This window comes from Ovis canadensis, chromosome 10 (genome assembly GCF_042477335.2).
Source record: "Ovis canadensis isolate MfBH-ARS-UI-01 breed Bighorn chromosome 10, ARS-UI_OviCan_v2, whole genome shotgun sequence".
In the NCBI taxonomy this organism is placed as follows: Eukaryota; Metazoa; Chordata; class Mammalia; order Artiodactyla; family Bovidae; genus Ovis; species Ovis canadensis.
In genome coordinates, this window is record NC_091254.1 from 83019183 (window position 1) to 83042693 (window position 23511).

The following is a 23511-nucleotide window of genomic DNA, read 5'->3' on the forward strand; positions in this document are numbered from 1 at the left end:
GGCCCTTTATGCCAGGGATTGGCAAAATTTTTTTCTGTAAAGGGCTGAATATTAAATATTTGGGCCATTTTGAACTACATGAAATCTCTGTTGCATATTTCTTAGTCATTGTTGGTTTATATTTTGTTTGTTTGGTGTGGCTCAGTGGTAAAGAATCTGCCTGCTAATGAAGGAGATGTAAGAGACATGGGTTCATTTCCTGTGTCAGGATGATCCCCTGGAGGAGGAAAAGACACTCTACTCCGGTATTCTTTCCTAGAAACTCTCATGAACAGAGGAGCCTGGCGGGCTACTGTCCATAGGTAGCCCCTGGGCACAGCACACACAGAGCAGAAACAGCAAAGCTTCCCTGCTATCCAGTTGTTTCTTAGAACTCACCTTTGTCAGCACTGGTTTGGAGCTCTGGGTTATATGCCAGTTCAGTGGTCTAGGGCAACTTGCTTAACATTTCTGGGCCTCAATTTCCTTATCTGCAAACTAGCTATACTAATATCTGATATGCATACAGCGTATGAAAAGCTCATAACACGGTGTTTGACATGGTGTAAAATGCCTTCTGTGTTAAACATCAGGCAACTTCCGAGGTCCTATCTCTAGTTGTGGTGAAATTACCATCATTCATTGTTTCTAATTAAATTGTCATTTTCATTTATGTATCTCAACTTTCCTCCAAAAATGTATCAGGCACAAATGGAAATAATTAAGATATTCCATTGCCATGTTGACTGCATTTTAAATCAGATGTATTGGGGGTGGGGATGCTTACTTGGGTATCATAATCCCTCAAACAGGAAATTTATAAATTACTACTATTAGCTCCCTTTGAAATTGTGTGTGGTGGTGGTTGAAATTATATAGGCATTTATTAATTCCTGGCATGAATTGATTGAGTAAATCATAATGCTTATTATAATATAATAAACATTATATGAAAACATATGCATGTACACACAGAGCAAGAGAAAGTATGAATTAAGAGATAAAGACATAGCAAATCCCAAACTAATTTTTGCTGATAGCAGCTTTATCTCACAATAACTCCAGATTCTGATTTCTCCCTCATTCAATAAGTTATTATTTTCAAAATAATTGTATTTAATTTCAACCCCATAATTTTAAAAAGTGCCTAGTGAGGGTCTGTTTCTTACACAAAAATCCAACTGATGTTTAAGAAAAACTACAATGATAATATAATCGGATATCTATTCAAATTAGTTGTCCTCTTTCCCTTACATAGTTCTTTCATGTGAGTAATGAAGAAATGAAACATGGCTTCTTATTGCTTATTGGAAACAACAACAAATTTCCAGACTGCTTATTCGATCACCGGAGGGAAGAAGGCTTTGCTATACTATGGGAGACAGAGCGGTTTGAGTGTTAACTCAGGATAGGCTTTGCTTCAATGAAGTAGGGGAGTGAATGTGAACACAGACAGCTTGGTGAGATCATGGGCTGTGAGGGCAGAGTTCAGTAGGACCAGGAGCAGGAGAGACAGCAAGGAAACCAGGCAAAGTATAGACCTGGACAGGCAGAGCCTCCAGAGAGGAAATGAGAGTCTGGCAGTGCTGTCTTGATAATCACCAAGCTTTTGAGCAGAGGCCATCAGCTATTTTGCATGTAGATGCGCATGAACTTGGAGCATGGGAGGATATGGCTGTTTGAAAAGGAGAAATATTAGTCATGCAGTCATGTCCGACTCTTTGCAACCCCATGGACTGTAGCCTGCTAGGCTCCTCTGTCCATAGAATTCTTCAGGCAAGAAGACAGGAGTGTGTAGCCATTCCCTTCTCCAGGGGATCTTTCCGACCCAGGGATCAAACCTAGGTCTCCTGCATAACAGGCAGATTCTTTACTATCTGAGCCAGCAGGGAAGCCCTTGAATGTTTAGATAGGTATAAATACATGAGTTTGACCATCTGATGATGTCCATGTGTAGAGTCTTCTCTTGTGTTGTTGCAAGAGGGTGCCTGCTATGACCGTGCATTCTCTTGGCAAAACTCTATTAGCCTTTGTCCTGCATCATTCTGTACTCCAAGGCCAAATTTCCCTGTTACTCTAGGTATTTCTTGACTTACTAGTTTGGCATTCCAGTCCCTCCCTTGTAATGAAAAGGACCTCTTTTGGGGGTGTTAGTTCTAGAAGGTCTTGTAGGTCTTCGTAGAACCGTTCAACTTCAGCTTCTTCAGCATTACTGGTCGGGACATAGACTTTGGATTACTGTGATATTGAATGGTTTGCCTTGGAAATGAAACAGAGATCATCCTGTCATTTTTGAGACTGCATCCAAGTACTGCATTTTGGACTCTTTTGTTGACTGTGATGGCTATTTCATTTCTTCTAAGGGCTTCTTGCCCACAGTAGTAGACATAATGGTCATCTGAGTTAAATTCACCCATTCCAGTCCATTTTAGTTCACTACTCCTAAAATGTTGATGTTCACTCTTGCCATCTCCTATTTGGCCACTTCCAATTTGCCTTGATTCATGGACCTAACATTCCAGGTTCATCTGCAATATTGCTCTTTATAGCATCGGACTTTGCTTCTGTCACCAGTCACATCCACAACTTGGTGTTGTTTTTGCTTTGGCTCCATCTCTTCATTCTTCCTGGAGTTATTTCTCCACTGATCTCCAGTAGCATATTGGGCACCTCCCAACCTGCTGGGGAGTTCATCTTTCAGTGTCCTATCTTTTTGCCTTTTCATACTGTTCATGGGGTTCTCACGGCAAAAATACGGAAGTGGTTTGCCATTCCCTTCTCCAATGGACCACATTTTGTCTGAACTCTGGAGTTGGACTATACAGAAAGCTGAGAGCTGAAGAATTGATGCTTTTGAACTGTGGTGTTGAAGAAGACTCTTGAGCATCCCTTGGACAGCAAGGAGATCCAACTTTTCCATCCTAAAGGAAATCAGTCCTAAATATTCATTGCAAGGACTGATGCTGAAGCTGAAACTCCAATACTTTGGCCACCTGATGCAAAGAACTGACTCATTTGAAAAGATGCTGATACTGGAAAAGTTTGAAGGTGGGAGGAGAAGGGAACAACGGAGGATGAGATGGTTGGATGGCATCACTGACTCAATGGACATGAGTTTGAGTAAACTCTGGGAGTTAGTGATGGACAGGGAGGCCTGGTGTGCTACAGTCCACCGGGTCACAAAGAGTCGGACACGACTGAGCGACTAAACTGAACTGAACCTGAAATACATGAGTTTGAAGGAAGACAAGAGGGCACATCAGTTTTGTCTGCTCCAAGATGCAGTTGTTGGATTTCTTTCCCTCTAAGGCAGGGCCGCAATGTTATCACTTCCTAAGAGGAGCCCCATCCAGATGGAGTCAGGATGTATTTCACTGGGTGCTCATGTTCACCGTCTGTTTATTTGCTCCCTAGTCACTACTTTTTAAGGCCTGCCCTATGGTAGGCCTTACATGCAGATGGTAGTTTTGGTCACTAACAAGCTTACCTATGAATATGATGTGCGTTTCAGCTCCTTTCATTCAAAGCACACACAGCTCCTGGAAATTTTCTTGTAAATAAATTACCAGACTGATGAGGTATAGAAATGTGCTGGTCTTGTCTTGGAAGGTTTCAATGACCTGTCTCTAGGCTTCTGGGATTTGGATTTTTTAGCAGAAGAGTAGAGCTCACTGAAGAGAGTGAGCATGTCCTGGGGACAGTTATGTCTGCAGACAATTTTGTCATCACTGCTGGAGGGAGGATGGGCCAATAGCATCTAATAGGCAGAAGCTAGGCATGCTACCCATTGTCTTACAGTGTGCTGAGCAGACACTCAAGGAAGATGGTCCAGCTCAGGGAATTCCCTGATGGTTCAGTGGTTAGGATGCTGCATTTTCACTGTGAGGGCCCAGGTTCAATCCCTGGTCAGGGAACTAAGATCCCACAAGCCACACAGTGCAGCAGAAATAAATAAATAAATTTGATTAATTAAATTTTTGAAATTTTTTTTAATTTAAAAAAAGATTGTCCAGTTCAAAATGTCAGGAATTTTGAAGCACAGACCTCTGATGTAGAGGATTAGCACTGAGTCATGCATTCCACAAAGCTGCAATCTGCCAAGGGTGACATTTCTTGCGACAAGGACTCCCTGAGCAGCACCAATCTTCTTATAGTCTCACCCTGCAGGGAGTGGGGAGAGATGGTTATTTAGGGACCATGTGTTTAGCCCTCAAAGTCTGCGGGAGAGTAAACGGCACTGGGATTCCTCCTCCTTTAATGCTCCTCTTAACTCAGCATTTCCCTGGTGGTCACATCAGTTGATGATGTACGCAAGGAGACTTTGAAAGGAGAAGATGTGCTTGAAGTTGACAGGTGTGTGCAGAGTGAAAGAGTCTTCTATTCACTTAACCTTGAAAAGGGCCTGGGAAGAGGGCAGGACCATAGCTTTCCTGTGTCTGAATCATAGCCCTTGTCTGAGATCAATTTCTGAATCATTTACCCTCCATGCCAGCAACTTGGAGTTTATCTTAGCCAAAGCTTGGGTTGTCAGCTGATTGAACCGATAGAGCATGCTTTTGTGGAGGGGAGGGCAGAAAGAAGAGATTAGGAGAGAAATAAACTCAACACAAATATGTGTATTTACAGAAGCAAAGTGAATAGACCTGCTCTCCCTGGTGGGGCAGATGCTGTGATCATGCCTAGATACAGTCTCCACCGACTCGTGACCAGAGCTTTTCACTCACTGGGTTCTATGATGACGTGAATTTACACCACCAACCGTAAGCACTAATTTTAAATGAGCTGGCACTGAGGAGTGTTTGGAGAGCATGAGAAGAGATAGGAAAACACTACAGTTTCTAGGTAAATGCTGAACAGGGCTTGATCCGTTCGCCATGCCCAATCCTGCTACAGTAAGGTCAACTAGTCAGCACTTCCAGCTTAAATGGGCCTAGCATTTGCTGTTTGGGGTAAACTGCAAATTCCTTGAGAACCTTCAATCTGCCTCTCTTTCTCCTCTTGTTTGCACCTCCCCTTGGTCCTGTGTGCACCTGGCGTTTTGATCAATTCATTTGGAGGCAATAAATGGAAGCCTTTCGCAGATATCCTTAGGGCTCCTGGGAGTTGATTTTTGCCCCTTTAGAGGCCTCTCCAAACCATCAGCGGTGTGCATTGACTTTCTTTTTTGCTTTTGAAACAGTGGTGGTTTTTATTCACAAGTTTGCTCTCCCACTTGTGGCAGTCTGCCCGGCAACAAACAGATGTTCACATCCACATCTCCCCTCTAGATGAATAAAATCCTCCCAGAGGCTACAGCTGGCTGGAAAAAGTTCTTTTGTGCATCTATGAAGCATAACTGAGCCCTAAGTGATCACCTTTGATGTATGTTTTGTGATTGGGGAAGAAAAAAATTAAACAAATAAAAACATTTTAATCTGCCAAACTCTTTCTTGCAGATAAGAATTTTTGTTGACTGAAACCTGTATCCAATGTGAGCTTTGCCCTTACTCATTAAGCAAAGGGTTAGACTGAGTCATGTTTCTTTCCTTATATGGTTATTCAGTTTTGTTCTCTATGCTTTTTGGGTGTAATACTTTCTCAGCAAAATGGGTCTGGTAACTGTCTTCCTAATCCCCATCTTGTTTGGTTTGCTGAGACAGTTTTCATTCAAGCATAAAATAAAGTCACCCCTCAAAAGGTGAAAGTTTAAGTCTATAAGCATGCTAAAAACGAAATGAGTATACTTATTTTTTGGAGGACATTAGTTTTGCCTCAGTACCTCGGATCCCCATCTTTCATAAGATCTAAGATCAATGTACTTTAAGGTAGCAACATTTGTCATAATTGCCTGATGTATTAGCATCCTTTTGTACCAAATATTGACTTTGACTGTGAGATCACTAAACCATATAATGATTTTGAACAAGGAATAATAACTTGAATTTTGAGGACCAGTAAAACTAAGAGCAAACTTCTGAGTCAATGACATACCCTTAGACACAAATTTAATCCTAGCATTTGAAAAAATGTTTCTTGAACCATATTTATGGAAATATGATAACTGAGTTTCTATATTCTTACCATTATGATTACTAATTGTGTCATAAAGAAACAAACCACAAAACCCAGTGAGTGGTCAATATGATTTTAACCATTTTGCTGCAAAGTAGTCAGAGACTAATATTTTCCCCATGTCAGGAGAGGCAACACTAGGAATGTTACTTTCAATAAAAGAAGAACAGACAGAAACCAACACAATATTGAAAAGCAATTATCCTCCAATTTTTAAAAAATTAATTTTAAAATAAAGAAAAAACAAAAATTTTTTTTCCCTATGGTAAACCATCTGAGCCACTTTATACCTCAAAATCTTTGGAGAGCAACGCGAACCAGAAGATAACAACCCCCCTTTTGTTTAGCTCTTGCAAATCCAGACCACACTATTGATGACTGACAATTCATTGCTGAAGGCAGTACTCTGTATTCAATAAATTAAGCTTTAATTTCTGAGTCCAGCAATATAATTGACCTCAAAAAGAAGATAAATGAATAGACTATCCTGAGCTCGTGATGAGAATCCACTTTCCAATCTCATTATATTAGTATTTTTCAATTCAGTGAGTTTTCCATTCTTTCATAGTTTCTTTGACAATCTGTAACACCTTTTACCTGCTCCTATATGAATAAGGCCAAGCTATTTTCATCTTTAGTTTGAAAACCGAGAGGTTTTATTATGGTAATACTTTGGTATTAATATTAATAATTTAATATAGTTTCCAGTTTTAAGACAATCTAAGTGACTAGTAAATTTCTGAAAAACTTCTAAACTGTTTCTGATTTCATAAAATCATAAATAACATAGACAAGTAGCATATATAAATAGGGCTTTCCTAGTGGCTCAGATGGTAAAGAATCTGCCTGCAATGAAAGAGACCTGAGTTTGGTCCCTGGGTTGGGAAGATCCCCTGGAGAAAGGCATAGCAACCCACTTCAGTTTTATTTCCTGGAGAATCCTATGGAAGGAGGAGCCTGGCAGTCTGCAGTCTATAGGGTAGTATAGTATGACTGAGGCAACTTAGCAGATATGCATGCATAGCACATATAAATATTTTGACCCATGACTCCTTTGACAGTTTTGAACTTTTTTTCCCCATCTGATTTTCCTTAATGAATCCTTGAAGGTTAGAGAGGTTTAATACTATGTAGCCTGATTTTAGCATTTGATAAAAATTAAAATAAGAGCTATTTGGTGCCTCAAGGGTGACAAGCCATGAATTTCAGATAATCCCTCAATTTTTGCTGAGACTGTAGCAATAGAATTTCTGTATTTAAGAAGAAAAAGTGTATTCTTTCATAGTAAGAGGATAAACATTGAGCAGTGTCCTTTTAAAATTTAAGCAAATCAGTTATATTTGAAAACAAATACAAAATAATCACCATTATAGACACAATTTTGTCAAGACAATGGTTCAAGTAGCTAAGTCAGGTGCTTCTTGTGATGAAGAAAGTAGGTGTAGCTCCCATGGACTCTAAGGAGAGAGTGATTGATGTTTCCTTCTGCATCTCAGGAAAAAAATCCCCCCAAGCCTCCAAATAAAAAAAAAAAAGAGAGAGAGATTTTTGTTGTATTCCTATTGGAGTTCCTTGACGTATCCAGGACATGATTGTTCCCTGCATTAGCTGAGACTGACCTTAGCTTCTGGGAATAAGAGAAAACAATGGGAGGTAAAGTGGAATTACTCTGTTGTTGGGAATTGGGTTCACAGACTCAGAAGCATAATCTTTCCTTAGCCTTTTTCCCACCCGCAATTACATTCTCCAAATGGGGTAACGCTTGAGCTTGCTCTAGTGCAAATGGATAAGCTTTGTACACACGTGAAGTGTGTATTTCCTCTCTATTCTTTTTTTTGGGGGGGGGTGGAGTATAATTGCTTTACAGTGTTGTTAGTTTCTACTGTGCTGCAGTGTGAATCAGCCACATGCATTCATATATCCCCTCCCTCTCGAGCCTCCCTCCAGCTCCATGCCGCACCTCCCCGCCAAGTTATCACAGAGCGCGGAGCTGAGTTCCCTGTGCTGTACAACAGCTTCCCGTCAGCCATGTATTTCACACATGGTAGTTTATATATGTCAACCCTATGCTACCAATTCATCTCCCCTTCCTGTTCCCGCCCCTTTCCATGTCCATGCGACCATTCTGTATGTCTGTGTCTCTATTCCTGCCCTGCAAATGAGTTCATCAGTACCATTTTTTCTAGATTCTATATATATGAGGGAGACCAATATGAGGCCAACAAGTCTAACAGTACCCAGGGACATTGTTTTTTCCATCCCATTTCTTACATACTGTAACTATTCCCAGAAATATTTGAGTGCTGTTTCAGGATGAAAGCGGTCATTTCTTGGTAGATTCTTTTTCATTTCGAACCTCTTAACCAGAAAGCCCAAATACCTATATTTTGTTCAAGTTCTATATAGTGATAGTTTATCATAATAATACATGGTACTCCATAACTTTTTGATTCATTATGGCAGCCTAAATTCTGTTTATTATAGCTTTAGTATTAAGTGAATTTAATTACACTATGAGTCTCTAAACACTGATGGTTGATTACTTTATATAACAACTCCAAAGGATCCAAATATTTCATTACTTTGAATATCCCATTTATAAACTTTTCCAAATAAAAGCAAATTAATTGAATGAGTGGTTAGAACAGATTTTTAAATAGACTGGAGCAAATGTTTTTATCAGTTATGCATTTATTGTATTAATGATAATACTTAGCCACATGTTCTGATTCAAGTTAATAGAGTTTTCTAAAATCTACAACAAATGGAAAAATAATTGAACTTCTTTGGAAGACTGTTAAACGGTAAATTCCTAATGTTAATGGATGTTCTTTCCAACAGAAATCTCATGCTCTTTTATTTTCCGTGAGAGAAGATCTTAGATACAAGTCAAATCTCACTTAAAATATTTTCATCAGTTGATTGATACCTTAATCACAGGAGACTTTTTTTTTTTTTTCCTGTGAAAACAACCATTAGAAGTAGTTGTTTTTGAGGTAAGTGGATGTTTTGGACTTCCTATATCTTTCTAGTTTATGACTGCTTTCTTGTTTTAATTTGCAGAGTTTTTCCGAGAGCTCCTGGAGAATGCAGAAAAGTCACTAAATGATATGTTTGTACGGACCTATGGAATGCTGTACATGCAGAATTCAGAAGTGTTCCAGGACCTCTTTACAGAGCTTAAGAGATACTACACAGGGGGCAATGTGAATTTGGAGGAAATGCTCAATGACTTCTGGGCTCGGCTCCTGGAACGGATGTTTCAGCTGATCAACCCCCAGTATCATTTCAGCGAGGACTACCTGGAGTGCGTGAGCAAATACACAGACCAGCTGAAGCCGTTTGGAGATGTTCCCCGGAAACTGAAAATTCAGATCACCCGTGCCTTCATTGCTGCGCGGACATTTGTCCAAGGGCTGACCGTGGGCAGAGAAGTCGCAAATCGAGTGTCCAAGGTAATCGAAATTCTACTGTCTTTCTAATCGGCCTTTCCCGTTTTCTGTTTTTTAAAACCCGTGTTTTTTTTTTTTTTCCTTTAAAATTCAAGTAAAAGTTCTCACGTACAGTGGTCTTGCTAAATCAACTAAATGTCAAAGCTTAATTCTTTGTGTGAGAGGAGCCAGGATTTCAAGCCATTCCATATGGTTTGAAACATAATGTCAGTATTTATCAGCAATTCAGCAGGGAAGCTTTTATCAGGGAATGCATGAAAACAGGTGTCTTGTAACCATGACCACTTGGCATTTCTGATCAGTTTTAAGGATGATAAATACTCATGCAGCAGTCTATCCAGAGGTTATAATCCTCCAGGAAGTCACAAGGTGACAGTCTTCCTGGTGACTGCAAGTGGAGACAAGTTGTTGCTCAAAACACCAGCACCTGGCATTTCTTCTTCTTTATCACCCTTGTCAAGGTGGCAAATTCCTTAATAGTAAAAGAAGAGCCTTTAGCTGACACCTGTACAACTGGATTAGGGAGGACTAATGAATACAAAGTGTAGACTCTGCTGGAGAATTCTTTCTGTTATCCATTATCTTTGTAATTCAGTGCTGTGTATTGCATTGGGCTTATGAGAAAGATAAATCACTAATACATGTATGTGTCTTTCCTTGAGGATGTCTCTAAACCTTTAATGGATGGGGTCTTTTTCCATTGCTGTTTTTAAACATTGACTGTTTCCTGTGTAAAGGATATATGCCTTTGTTTAAATTCTTCCTTGACATTCAACTCTCTTATGAGATAGGCTTGCCCATTTATGAGGGCTGTCCAACAAATAAACTGGAAGATGATTACCTTAAGAGGTAAAGTTAAAACAGTAGGTAACAAGAGTCTGGTATTATGTCACCCAAAGAAGGTCATGTTTATACAAAGATTATTGCTAAATATTACTTTCTTACTGCAGAGTTGTGCCAAATAGCCACATATTATTTATAACTATTGGTACTATCCTGCCATGTTTCTTTTTTCTCCACTTTGATCTCCTCAGTATTTACATCTTGGTAGAAAGATGTATATACCCTTAAGAAATGTTTCTCTATAACTCTATTTGTAAAATTCATAGCAGTCCATTTTTTAAATGAGCAATTCTTAAAAAAGGTTACTTGAGCACATGGAAAGATTATTTGGAAGAATGCTCTGAGGAAGATAATCACAAGGGATTTAATAATACAAATGGCCTATAATTTTGATGTTAAAAACAATTTTTTTCATTGAAAATCAACAACATTCTAAATACCAAAGGAAAAGAACCCCAAAAGTGGATCAATAAGGAATTGGCCAGGTGGAGTAATAAGAGGAAACATGATCAGTTGGGTAAGTCTGTGACATACGGATTGATATAAGAAATAAATATACATTCCATATATTCTTGAGAGATAGATTTTGTTGTTAAAAAAATGTTAGTCATGGTGGCTTCAAATTGAAGCCGTTGCTTTTATTGAAGAATGAAATTGCCAGCTCTTGAGACACATGAGGTAAGATATTAAAAGCGTGGATTGATACCTGTGACAGTCCTGATTGTTTATATAGAGTCTGCCTGAGTTTGAATAATGATTAGATACATACATTTTACTCTGGGGACGTCTCAGTCAGGTCAGAGAATATTTTCTATCAGTCCATCTAAAAAGCCACAAGTGAGTTTGCAGATGGCTCTATTTCCTGTTTCTCAGAGGATGGCATTAAGGGCAGCCGGGAAATGGCGCCTCTCCCCTGTCTTTCCCTGCCTGTCCCAGTCTTGAGATCTTTGTCCACCTAAAGCTAACGCGTCCACCTTCCTTGTGAAGACTGATATCATGGACCAACCGTCAGTGCAGTATGACCTTCAGTTGTTTGGTTTTGTTTTCTAGGCATGAGGTGAGATGTACTCTGCAACACTGAGATCTTACTTCCCTTGGTTTTTTCATGACCAACATTCATTTGCAGAATAGCTGCTGTGGGCTTGCAATGTTGTTTGTGGTCATGTGACTATGAATGTTTACTATTTTATGCAGATATTGACTTGTTTGGCCTGAGTATCATTAGCCCTAATCTATTCAAATCATAAATCCCATACTGACATCTGGTTACTGCCTTCTAGTAGGTGAACAGATGGATGGATGGATGGATGGATGGATGGATGGATGGATGGATGGATGGAAACAGAGAGAGATGGATGGGAATATATAGCCTTGGTTTAGAAGCTGAGAACATTTTTCTCAAATAATTTATGATTTAGGGATTTAAGTGTTTTATCAGTGAACTTTCTGATTAATGATGACCAGATGGTCTGTAGCTGACTAAATCAGATGCAGATCCGCTAGTACCATTTGGGTGCCGATGACTTACAGCAACCAAACTATTCTTTGTGAGAAGAAGAAAATATTACAAGACTATCTATATTAAGAGGAGAAGTAAGAATTGTGTTTGAGGATTAGCCCCTCATATATCAGAAGTTTCCCTGTGGTCTGTTACTTGAATGATTTGGAATTTGCGAAGTGATTATAGAAGAGTTAAGGAATTCAAAGCAAAATTCCAAAAGAGATTCATAAACTGTAACAACTTACCTCCTGCACCTTGGCTTAGGGCGTATTTTTTATCCTGTAGTTTGCCTCTTCTCTTACAGTGGCTTCTTAAATCTAGGAAGGCATCATTAATAGCTTCTAATTAATTGTTTTGACTGGGAAATTTTTCTCTTTGGCAAAACACAGCAGTTTGATGCAAATGTTTTGACACAACATTTGGGGAATTTCCTTACCAGAAAAATAGAGAACTAATTTGGTGACGTCAACATAACCATTTTTAGAACTTACTCTTGCCATCTCACATCTCACAAGTCTTTTTCTAGGCTTTGGATGGAACAAGTTAATTTTAAATAACTGTTTGAAAATACATGTGCTGTCGAATGGGGCTTCCCTGGTGGCTCAGGGGTAAGGAATTCGCCTACAATGCATGAGACACAGGAGACGCAGTTTTGATCCCTGGGTTGGAAAGATCCCTCGCAGGAAGGCATGGCAACTCACTCCAGTATTCTTGCCTGGAGAATCCCATGGACAGGGGAGCCTGGTGGGCTGCATTCTGTGGGGTCGCAAAGAGTCAGACACTGCTGAAGCAACTGAGCATGCAGGCACGTGCTATCAAATACATGCATACCTTAAAACTACAGTTCTAACCTCTGGACACACTGTTTCACCTGTATACAAATCTATGTGTAGGAATCACAGCAACATTATTTATAATAACATATAAAGTGAAAATATCTCAAATGTCCCATCTGCATAAATGATGATCTCTTCTGAAATCCTACGGAGCATTGAAAATAAGTGAACTACAGCCACGTGTGTGGATGAATCAGTTATAAAAATCTTTTTGATACCAAAAAAATAAAATAAAATCCCAAAGAATATATACCATTTCAGTTCAGTGCAGTCACCAGTCGTGTCTGACTCTTTGCAACCCCATGGACTGCAGCACGCCAAGCTTCCCTGTCCATCACCAACTCCCGGAGCATACTCAAACTCATGTCCATCAAGTCATATACCACTTATATAAATTTTTAAAAAGTACAAAGCAATACATAATTTAGGAATTAAAATATATATGAGATCCCATGTGCTTAGTTGCTCAGTTGTGTCCAACTCTGTGTGACCATGTGTACTGTGGCCTGCCAGGCTCCTCTGTCCATGGGATTTTTCAGGTGAGAATACGGGAATGTGTTGCCATTTCCTCCTCTAGGGAAGTATGCTGCCATTCCTCCTCTAGGGGATCTTCCTGATCCAGGGATTGAATCCACATCTCCTGTGTACCTTTCATTGCAGGCAGATTCTTTACCTATTGAGCCACTAGAGAAGTCTCTTATCTTGCAATGACTTCTTAAATCTAGGAAGGCATCATTAATAACTTCTAATTAATTGTCTTGATTGGAAAATTTATCTCTTTAGCAGGGAAAAAAAGAAAGAAGAAAACTTTCAAATAATAAACACAGATATCCTATAATAACATCTGGGGATCAGGTTTCGATGTATTATAAAAGAGAGATAATCAGGGGATTCCATACTTTCTGATAACATACTGTTTCTTAATCTCTGTGCTCTGTATATCTGCATGCAGGTTTAAGATTTTTTAATGAGAGATTAAAGTGGGAGGAGACTTGGCATTGTTCATCTGTGATTCTTTCCATCTCTGTAGATATGCTCAAGTGCCTGAGCTGCCTTCCATGGTTCATCAAACTTACTGGTGTTTGTAGATGTGACCATTCACTTTCCATGTTTCACATTGTGCTAAATGATATCAAGTAAGCATGGAGACAAAGCTCTAAAATGAACATAAAAGCAATCTTTGATAATATAGTAGTCTTGAGAGAGAGGATCCTTACTATTTTTTTAGTATGATCCCTTTTTGAAAGCACCACTCTTACTTCCTTATATACACTCATTCATGGATGGAAATTTGGATGCCATCAGTCCCTCTGAAGCTAATCAGACATGGGAAGAACAGAAAGGGGGCTGCATAGAGATAACAACAATTGTCTGCTTAGACCGAGCTTCTATTTTTCATCATGAAGGCAAGTGACTGTAGTGTCTTCACTGGTCCATCTTGAAGGCATTTAAACAAAAAAGACATGACTTTCATATCTTTTTGCTTTAATAAATGTGACGTCTATGAGGCAAAGCTATAAATTTTGTCAGTAGCAACCACTTTAACTATGAAAGTCATTCGATTGATTCATTCCAGACAAATTAGGTAGATAATGGAATTGGAATCTATGTAACTTGAGCTGTGGCCAAATACTGTCACTTCTCTCTCTCTCTCTCTCTCTCTCTCTCTCTAGATCTATTATGCATCTGTTTTTCTATTTAATTTTTTTTTATTCCTTGTGGATTGGAACTTTGAAAAGAAAGTCTGGCTTTAGTACGACCAGAATATTATTATCAACAGACACCTGCCTATGTCTGCTATCCATAATAGTGTCTTTACATGGGGAGCCTCTTAATGGACCCATCCAGTTGAATAAACAATCTTGCGTTAACAGCATGTACCTAGAAAGCTATAAACAGAGAGTCCATTTTCCAAAACTGTGGTTGGTACATTACAAGATTGGAAAAAAAAAAAAAAAGATCATCAAATTTGATGAAATGAAGGCTATGCAACACATCCATTCATAACATTCTTTGATAATAATTGAAAACTCTTCTGAAGAATATGCCATGGATATAGCTAGTCGAAAAGGGAAATGATATTCTATCTAGCTTTTGCTTCTGAGATAGAATTTAAGACACAAACTAAGACCACCTGTAGTACCTGTCACCCAAATGACCTGTTTTGCTCCTTCTGTGGTCATCTTTTGATTGGAGTTAATTTTTTTAGTCATCCAGAAATGAAAAGGACCGCAAAGAGGCCTTAGGAGAATGAAAGATTTTGTTGTTGTTGTTAGTTCTTTTGTGGTCTGTGTATTCTTTTCTGTAATTGATGAGTGTCAACATAGAATAATAATATAATCAATAATATACAATATTAGGAAGAATAGGTAAACCTTTTGAAGCTATCAATAATGTTTCTATGTTTACAACTTTTAAGTCAGCATGAATAATATATGCTTGTTGTTTGATGATGATGGTGTGGAATTATATTATATTTAGAAAGTGCTTTGCCATCAATCAATAAATAATTTCATGATTAAAAAAATAGTAACAAAATAACTTTAGTACTACTGGCCAAAACAGCAAAAAAAATAGCTTATTAATATACTTCATTAAAGATGTATGAATTTTACCATGATCCGGGTACTGTGATAAGCACTGGAAATTGTAAGGGTGTGAGCAAGTCCAGGGATCAGAGGAACAAAAGAGTTTCTCCCCTGAAGAATAGCACGTGTAGTGTTCTACAGAGGACTTCAGGGAAGAGACAAGGTCCCATTTTTATGAAAACTATTTGGTAATTTTGATTAAAACAATGAAAATCTTTCTTATCAATTTTAAATTATCTTGCAAAACACACATCTTGCTTAGGGGTGTGTTTGGAAAATGGTTAAGAGAGTGAAAATTGAGGAGAATGAAGCCATTTATTTCCAATGCATTAAGAGCTTTTTGTGTATCCTTTCTTTATGGTCTTTTGGTAGCTTGTGTCTGTTTTTAATAACATATGTTTTGTTAAGTGAAGTGTTAGTCGCTCAATTGTGTCCAACTCTTTGCGACCCTATGGACTGTGGCCTGCCAGGCTCCTCTGACCATGGAATTCTTCAGGCAAGAATTCAAGAATTGGTTTCCATTTCATTCTCCAGGGGATCTTCCTGATCCACGGTTAAAACCTGGGTCTCCTGCATTACAGGCAAATTCTTTACTGTCTGAGCTACTAGGGAAGCACCAGATGCTTGTTAGGCTATTTTATTTTAAAATTATGTCATCTTTTGGAATTCCAATAAAATGGGCACGTTTCTCCCCATTGAATCCAGTTTTGAAGTTGTATTCATAGAAGAAAGGAGAAGGTAAGGAGTTCTTTAACTCTGTGCCAATGCAACTTAGCTAGAAAAAGTTTGGCAACCATAGTTCTGACAGTATCTAACAGGTATGATCTTTCACTCTCCTACAGTCCAAGATGGGTAGTTGTAATAACTCAACATTCGTTTGATCCTACTGGATTCTTGTAAAAGTGAAGCCATTGTGGCAATGTAGCTAAGGCCTCATCAATAAGCATTAGTTCAGTGTGTTCTATACATCAGGTACTGTTCTTAAGATCTTAAGATACAAAGTATCTTAAAGTTCTTAAGATACAAAGACTATGCAAATTAAAGTATTACAAATACTAATTGGGAGAGAGACAGAAACAAATAATGTCAAAATCCAATGATTTTGATATTATAATCTAATAATGTCAATTCTACAGTAATTGTTATGGGAATAGAGAGGAAAGACATCTAGCTTAACCTTGGGTTGTGAGGAACTTTCAGGATAGTAGAGAGGCCTGAATGACACGTGGAAGGATGTGTGGACATTGACGCAGATGATGAGGGCAGCAAGCGTAGGGGAGGCAGGGTGTTTTAGGCAGAGGCAAAAACTCAGCAGAAACACAACATGAAACCACAGGTGAGTGCAGGGAGCTGCAAGCACTCCTGGGTATTCCTGAGGCATGAAATACACAGCACAGAATAGGCAGAAATAAGACTGGGAACTCAGATGGAACCCTTGAATAAAAACTTCCTCTTTCATTAACATTTTGGTCCTTGTCTGTTTTGCTTTCATAATTAAAATGTAACCTTTCTTTTTTATTGAAATATAGTTAATTTGCTATGTTGTGTTAGTTTCAAGTGCACAGAAAAGAGATTCAGTTATTCATACTTATACATATAGTCTTTTTCAGACTCTTTTCCTTCATAGGTTATTACAAGATACTAAGTATAGTTCCCTGTACTAGACAGTAGTTCCTTGCTGTTTATCTATTTTATATATAATAGAGTGTATGTGTTCGTCCCAAACTCCTAATTTATCACCCCATCTCTATCACCTTTGGTAACTATAACTTTGTTTTCTATGACTGTGAGTCCATTTATGTTTTGTAAATAAGTTCACTGTTATCCTTTTTAAAGTCCATATATAAATGATATCATGATGTTTATCTATCTTTGCTTAAATGCATTCCATTACTTTTGAGAGACAAATGTGCTGAGCACCTGCTCTTCACTGGGCATTGTTCTGTAAGAAACAGGAAATAACGATGAACAGCATTTACACTGACAAAAATCACAGTGTATCCAAAAGGATTGAAGTGTAAAAGTTTAAGTGTGGTACAAAGGATCAAGATGAAGATAGTGGGAAGAATGCTATGTGAATTAAGAGAAATGTATGCTTCCCTTTGCCTAGAGAAATTGGAAAAGGCACCTTAGAGTGGGTTATAGTCAGACTTAGACTTACAGGATGAATAGGGTCTTACAGAAGAGGAAAAGATCTAGGGCTTCCTTGCCAAGGACCCAGCAGGTTAAAGGCATGAATTGTGGCAGGTCCTGATTTTGTTGAGATGTGGCCAGGAGGTCTGGAATGCATTATTTGGATTTTATATTTCCAGGAAAGGAATTTGAAGGACCTTGCATTGGCAAGAAGTGATAGCCAAGATTTTTCAAAAGACAAATATATGGTCAGATTTTTACCTCTTTCCTAGGAAAGAGGCGAAAATCTCTGTTTCATGGATATGATAAACTGGAGTGGGGAAAACTGCTGGTGGATGCAGAAATGGAAACTGCTGTAACTGCCCAGGTGACCACTGAGACCTGATTCCAAGCAGGTGGAGCAGAGTGGAGCACACATCTGGAGAAACAAAGGAACAAATCAGTGGGGTATAAAATGCGGTGTCTTCTCAGATTATTTTTCCAGCATCAAGCACATTTCCAGGCACACTCTTTGTTCTAACTGAGTACCTGTTGTCTACCTGCTGACTGGTTTGAGAATCACCAACATAGTCAGCTGGTAAAGAATCTGTCTGCAATGCAGAAGACCCCAGTTCCATTCCAGGGATGGGAAGCTCCCCCTGGAGAAGGCATAGGCTACCCACTCCAGTATTCTTTGGCTTCCCTGGGTGGCTTAATGATAAAGAATCCGTCTGCACTGTGGGAGACCTAGGTTCAATCCCTGGATTGGGAAGATCCCCTGGGGGAGGGCATGGCAACCCATTCAGTGTTCTTGCCTGGAGAATCCCCCTGGTACACAACAGTCCATATGGTCACAAAGAATCGGACACAACTGAGTGACTAAACACACAACATAGACATGTTTGTTGGCAAGGGCTGGTAACATTTAGCTGGAGAAAAAAAGCTAACAGGATCAGATGAAACATCAGGGAGTATAAATACTTGAAGAGGATACAAAAAAAGAAGGCAGATGACCAAAAGCGTATTGTTTTGAAAGTAAAGGAAGAGAAGTGCTCAAGAGATAGGGTAATCAGCAGCAACAGATGTTGCAGATAGTCAAGTGGGAGGGGCAGAGAAAATAGATCTTTGATTTGGCCTTTAGGATGCTACAAACTTTAGCAAGTGCATCTTGCCTGGAATGGTGGTATTTTTTGTTGTTGTTGTTTTGTTTTTTTTTTTTGCTTAGATACTTTAACTCTTCTGTTCCCACACTTTCTAGAACAGACTGAACAAAGCGTGATCTATAACTGGTCTATAGAGCCCATTCATGAAGAAGTTGTGATCATTCTGCAACAAGTCAAAAGTTGAAGCCATTAAAGAAATCTTGATAGCAATTTCACATTGCTGAGACATCTAAGATCCTCACCAGTGGAATCTTCTGTAATGTTGTTCAACTTTCGTGGTGTTTCTCCTTGATGTGAGGTGCATCTTGGTTATGCCCTGTAGGATCAGATATCAGGTCATGACATCCTGGAAAAATCAAACAGCCAGCCAAATCCTGTCCAGAGCATTTGAGCCTCAAACAGATAGTTGCAAATGTATCAGTACTATTCTAGAATAACCCTCAGAAGAGGAAGATGGTGAACCTCTAGTCATTGATTCTGTTGGTGTGTTTGAGCTTTTTCTTTCCGTTTTCAGCCTCCCTTTACCCTTCTTTGTGTGTCCTTGCCCTAACCTTCTTCCCTTGGAGAGCCTTCTCTATGTTTCCAACCATGATGGGCTCCCATAACCCATTTTGATTGGCATGCCGGCTGTTTGTGTGTGTTCCACAAATATGAGAACTCCTCTGGGGCCATGGAAGATATGCGCAACAATTGGACATCTAGGTTACTAATAGGAAATATCCACTGCTAAAATGTACCAATTAAACAAATCTTAAAAGGTCCAAGATTAACACTCTAGTGCTGTAACTCAAAGAATGCTGCTTCTGAAATGGCTTCATAAAGAAAAACGCACCTGACAGTATATTTCAGCGTCAGTGCTGACTCTGTTCTTGGATGTTTGTCTCTGAATGCCTTTATGCTTTTCCTACCAGAAGTTTCTGTGAAACAAGGTTTGAACAACAGTCCTGCTGTAATTACTTTCACATGCAAAAAAGCACGTTCAGAGTGCTGACAGGAGATGTTGCCAGCTCTGTGATATCATAGCTGAACTTGAAAGTTTGGAGGATTTTTCTTTTATTGTCCCATCTTCAGAGACTCAATGTTACAAGGACATTCCCTGAGGTAATATCAGTGCACTGTAGAGGTTTATGAGCCAAGATACACATCAAAAATAATTTTAATAAAGCTTGACAGCTATATTGCATTAATCGTGCTGACATAGTGAAGCAGGACTTATGTAGGGAGTACGACATATTGGTATTTTTTTAAAAGGAGGCATTAGGTCATACAGATACTTTATTGTAGGAAAGATGGGGGTATATTATTACATACCATAGATTTTCTCCATTGTTATGTTTGTGATAACATAACACAGATATTGGATCCTACTTTTGTCACTTAAAGTGTTTTTCCACATCGAAACAACGAGTTCTTCCCCTTCATGTGTATGCATTTTCTCTCTCCATCTTGATGAGTGATATTCACTGCAGACGCAATGGATCAATCCCAGATGCTTAGAAAATAGTCATCGTCCCACACAATATCAAAACTCTGCATTTTCCTGTATCTAAAGTGGATAGCCCCGGGTGAAGATGGACAGTTCAGAGTGTCAGTAATAGGATAATGGTGATTTTGACATTCAGAGATAAGTAAAACTATAACCTGAGTCAATTGATGTTCCAAGTTAACACCAGCTGACACTTAAGTGGCTGGCATAAACAGATTCTTAAAAATTCATTTTCATCCTTGCAGGAAGATGCTGCATGTCAAAAATGCCACTGTCATATTTAATACTCAGCAGAGAACAAGATATTTTATGGAAATTTAATCCTCTTCAGTTCATAATGTCTTAAGAAGCCAGGAAGGCAAACTTTTCCTCTGTTCATTTTGCAGAGGACTTGGGCAATCAAAACAGCTCCTCCCTTCAATATTTTAGACTTTCATAAATACAGTCCTTATGGAAACAGTATTATTCTGCATATCATTCTCATAGTAGGCATAAATATGAGTTTCTCCGCAAGGAAATAGAGCTGTTTGTAAATAATAGGTGTTACAACTTCCTTCTTTGCTCTTGGCTTTCTAAAAACAAGTTCTCTTGCTAAAAATACAGGTAGATGTAAGGCAACATTTATGTCACTAGTTTTCAATGAAAGTGGACCGCATTTAGTCAGAAATATAGGGTTTGATGGTGCTTTAAAATATAGCAGGGCTTCCCTGGTGTCTAACGGTTAAGAATCTGCCTGCCACTGCAGGGGACACGGGTTTGATCCCTGGTCCAGGGAGATCCCTCATGCTGCCGAGCCACAGAGCCAGTTTTCCACAGCTACTGAGCCCACGTGCTGTAGCTGCTAAGCCTTTGTGCCTAAAGCCTATGCTCCACAACAAGAGAAGCCACCAGTGAGAAGCCCAAGTATAGCAACTAGAACGTAGACCCTGCTAAACACAGCTAAAGAAAAGCTCAAGAGGCAACGAAGACCCAGCACAACCAAAAATAAAGAAATAAATACAAACAACAGCAAACCAATCACTCAGCAGAAGTCCTTTCCTGTTAGAGTTCTGTTGCTCAATTTAGAGCCTGGGCCAAGGAGAACCCAGCTGTGCTTCCAATAAAGTGTTTTACTGAAAAGACAAAACCTCATGGTATCCTGCAGCATTTGTAGGCAGAAAATAACTACATAAAATATTTATGTCACTATTTCCATATGATACGAGAAATATCTCCTTTGGAGTGGAGAGAAAAAGTACCCTGACATTTTGGCTGGGAGAGAGTAGATAGAATCCAGATTGAAAGTCTTTCTTACTTTCCTTCATGTGTGAAAGTGATAGGTTTTTGTGTAGAAATTCTGATATGCCCATTATTTAATAAATTATAGGACCTTTGACTCTCAGCTATCCAGAGTCTCTCTCCTGATCAATTTATATTTCATTAGTTGTTTTGTAATTCTGAGACAAAGGGAACTGGGGAAATGAAATTGATCTTATAAATCACTCAAGCCAAATGAACATTTTTCCTCTATAAATTACCCAAAGAGTTCAAATAAAGCTGTCATCCTAGCTTAAAATGACACTTAGTTGTTGCTAGTGGTCAGAAAAATATTTTTATGCATTTTCACATATTATTTCTGATTCCAAAATCAGTATGTGCTCATCCAAAAAGAAAAAAAAAAAAACGTGTACAATGCAGAAGAATACAAAGAAGAAATTAAAATAATCCTTAATTCTCACTGCCTAGAGATAACCAGTGTCAAAATTTGCATCTCTAGTGGTTTGTACCCCTAATATGCTTTTATGTTACATATTATTAAATCATGTGTGTGTATACTCAGTCATTCAGTTATGCCCCATTCTTTGTGACCTCATGGAATGTAGCCCACCCAGCTCCTCTGTCCATGGAATTTTCTAGGCAAGAATACTGCAGTGGGTTGCAGTTTCCTCCTCCAGGGGATCTTCCTGATCCAGGGATTGAACCCATATCTTTCGCACCTCCTGCTTTGACTGGTATATTCTTTACTACTGTGCCACCTGGGAAGCCCTATTCTTAAATCATGGGGGATACTTAATATTGGATTCTACTTTTTATCACTTTAAGTATTTTTCCACATTCATTGATAGCGCTTTTATTAAAAAATCACGCTCATTTTTAAAGTTTTGTTTTACAACCTAAAGGATGTGCTTGCTGCCAGTATATCTGGGATCTTCACAAATAGTCACCCCCTCGACATTTTTTCTCAAAGAAGGAAGCAACTGTAGTAAGGAGTTAAAGTGTGTGTACATGATGGTGTGGGTGTTTACCTCCTCTGCACTCTCAGGGCCAGCATACGTAGCTGTTTCATATATTCTTTATCATGTATTTGGCTATTGGAATTTCTTGGTTTATTTATAGTCAACACAGTTAACAAGAATTAGAAGCAATTTTTATGGAAATAAAAGATGTACCCATAAAGAAGATACTGAGATGAGGCTGCTCGAAAAATGTTTATTAGATCTCCCTATTACTTCCCATTGGGCTGAATATCTCCATCTTAGCCAGACTGCAAAGCTGTGGACTTTATTCCTAACTCTCACAGATGTGTTCATTTGGCATGACTTCTTTAAGAGTTTAAATAATGTTTTAAAATGAGGAAGATTAACATAAATTGTGGATTTCTACAATTTCTAAGGGTTTCCTTGGTGGCTCAGTGGTAAAGAATCTGCCCACCAATGCAGAAGATGAGGGTTCGATCCCTGGGTGGGGAGAATACCCTTGCAAAGGAAATGGCAACCTATTCTAGTATTCTTGCCTGGGAAATCCTATGGACAGAGGAGCCTGGTGGGCTACAGTCCACAGCTACAGTCCACAGGGTCACAAAAGAGTCAGATACCACTTAGCGATTAAACGACAACAAGCAATTTCTAAAGATATAAGCAACCTGGATTTGTGTCCTGTGTAGCAAAATCAGCTGGAGTAAATATATAGGCTGAGTTTGTTTTAGCTTGAGAATTTGAGTTCTGGTTTGACTTGGGTCTGACCATTCCTGTGATTGGTCTGATTCTGAAGTCAGTGTGGATCACCATCTATCACAGTGTTTGGTTCTTTTCCTCACAAGATAGACGTGTTTCTCTGTACCCATGTCTTTACTAAAAGTGAAAGAACTGAAAGATGATAGGGCCATGTTTCAAGGGAAAAAAAGTAGGAAGCTTATTTTATTTTTTGTGGAAGTATAAAATATTCTAAACATTTAACATGCAAATTGTACCTATGTTTTAAAAAACATCGTCAATGAGCTTCACCTATGGTTAGTGACTCCTTAACATTTGAATTTACAAACCTGCTTTTGAATTTTCTATTAGCCATCACTATGAGCTAAACTTTATTCTTTAATCAGATAAAAGCAAACCCAATAGTTGAGAAAAAGACTCTGCTATTCCTGATGTTGATACCAGGAAAGAATCCTCTCCTTTAATGTCTTTGAGAACATTCTTATCATATATGAGATATGGTCTTCCCTGGTGGCTCAGACAGTAAAG

The 23511-nt window shown here is 38.8% G+C and overlaps 1 protein-coding gene and 1 non-coding gene across 2 annotated transcripts in view; both read left to right on the forward strand.

Annotated features, from left to right (window-relative positions):
- Nucleotides 1–23511, forward strand: part of GPC6 (glypican 6) — a 1229455-nt gene that overhangs the window by 610106 nt on the left and 595838 nt on the right. The window contains exon 3 of the mRNA XM_069601873.1: nucleotides 9094–9485. Coding sequence (XP_069457974.1) covers nucleotides 9094–9485 — 392 coding nt within the window. The remainder of the gene's footprint in view (nucleotides 1–9093; nucleotides 9486–23511) is intronic.
- On the forward strand, nucleotides 3822–3893 carry TRNAE-UUC (transfer RNA glutamic acid (anticodon UUC)). The gene has a single exon. It is a non-coding gene; the product is annotated as a tRNA-Glu (tRNA).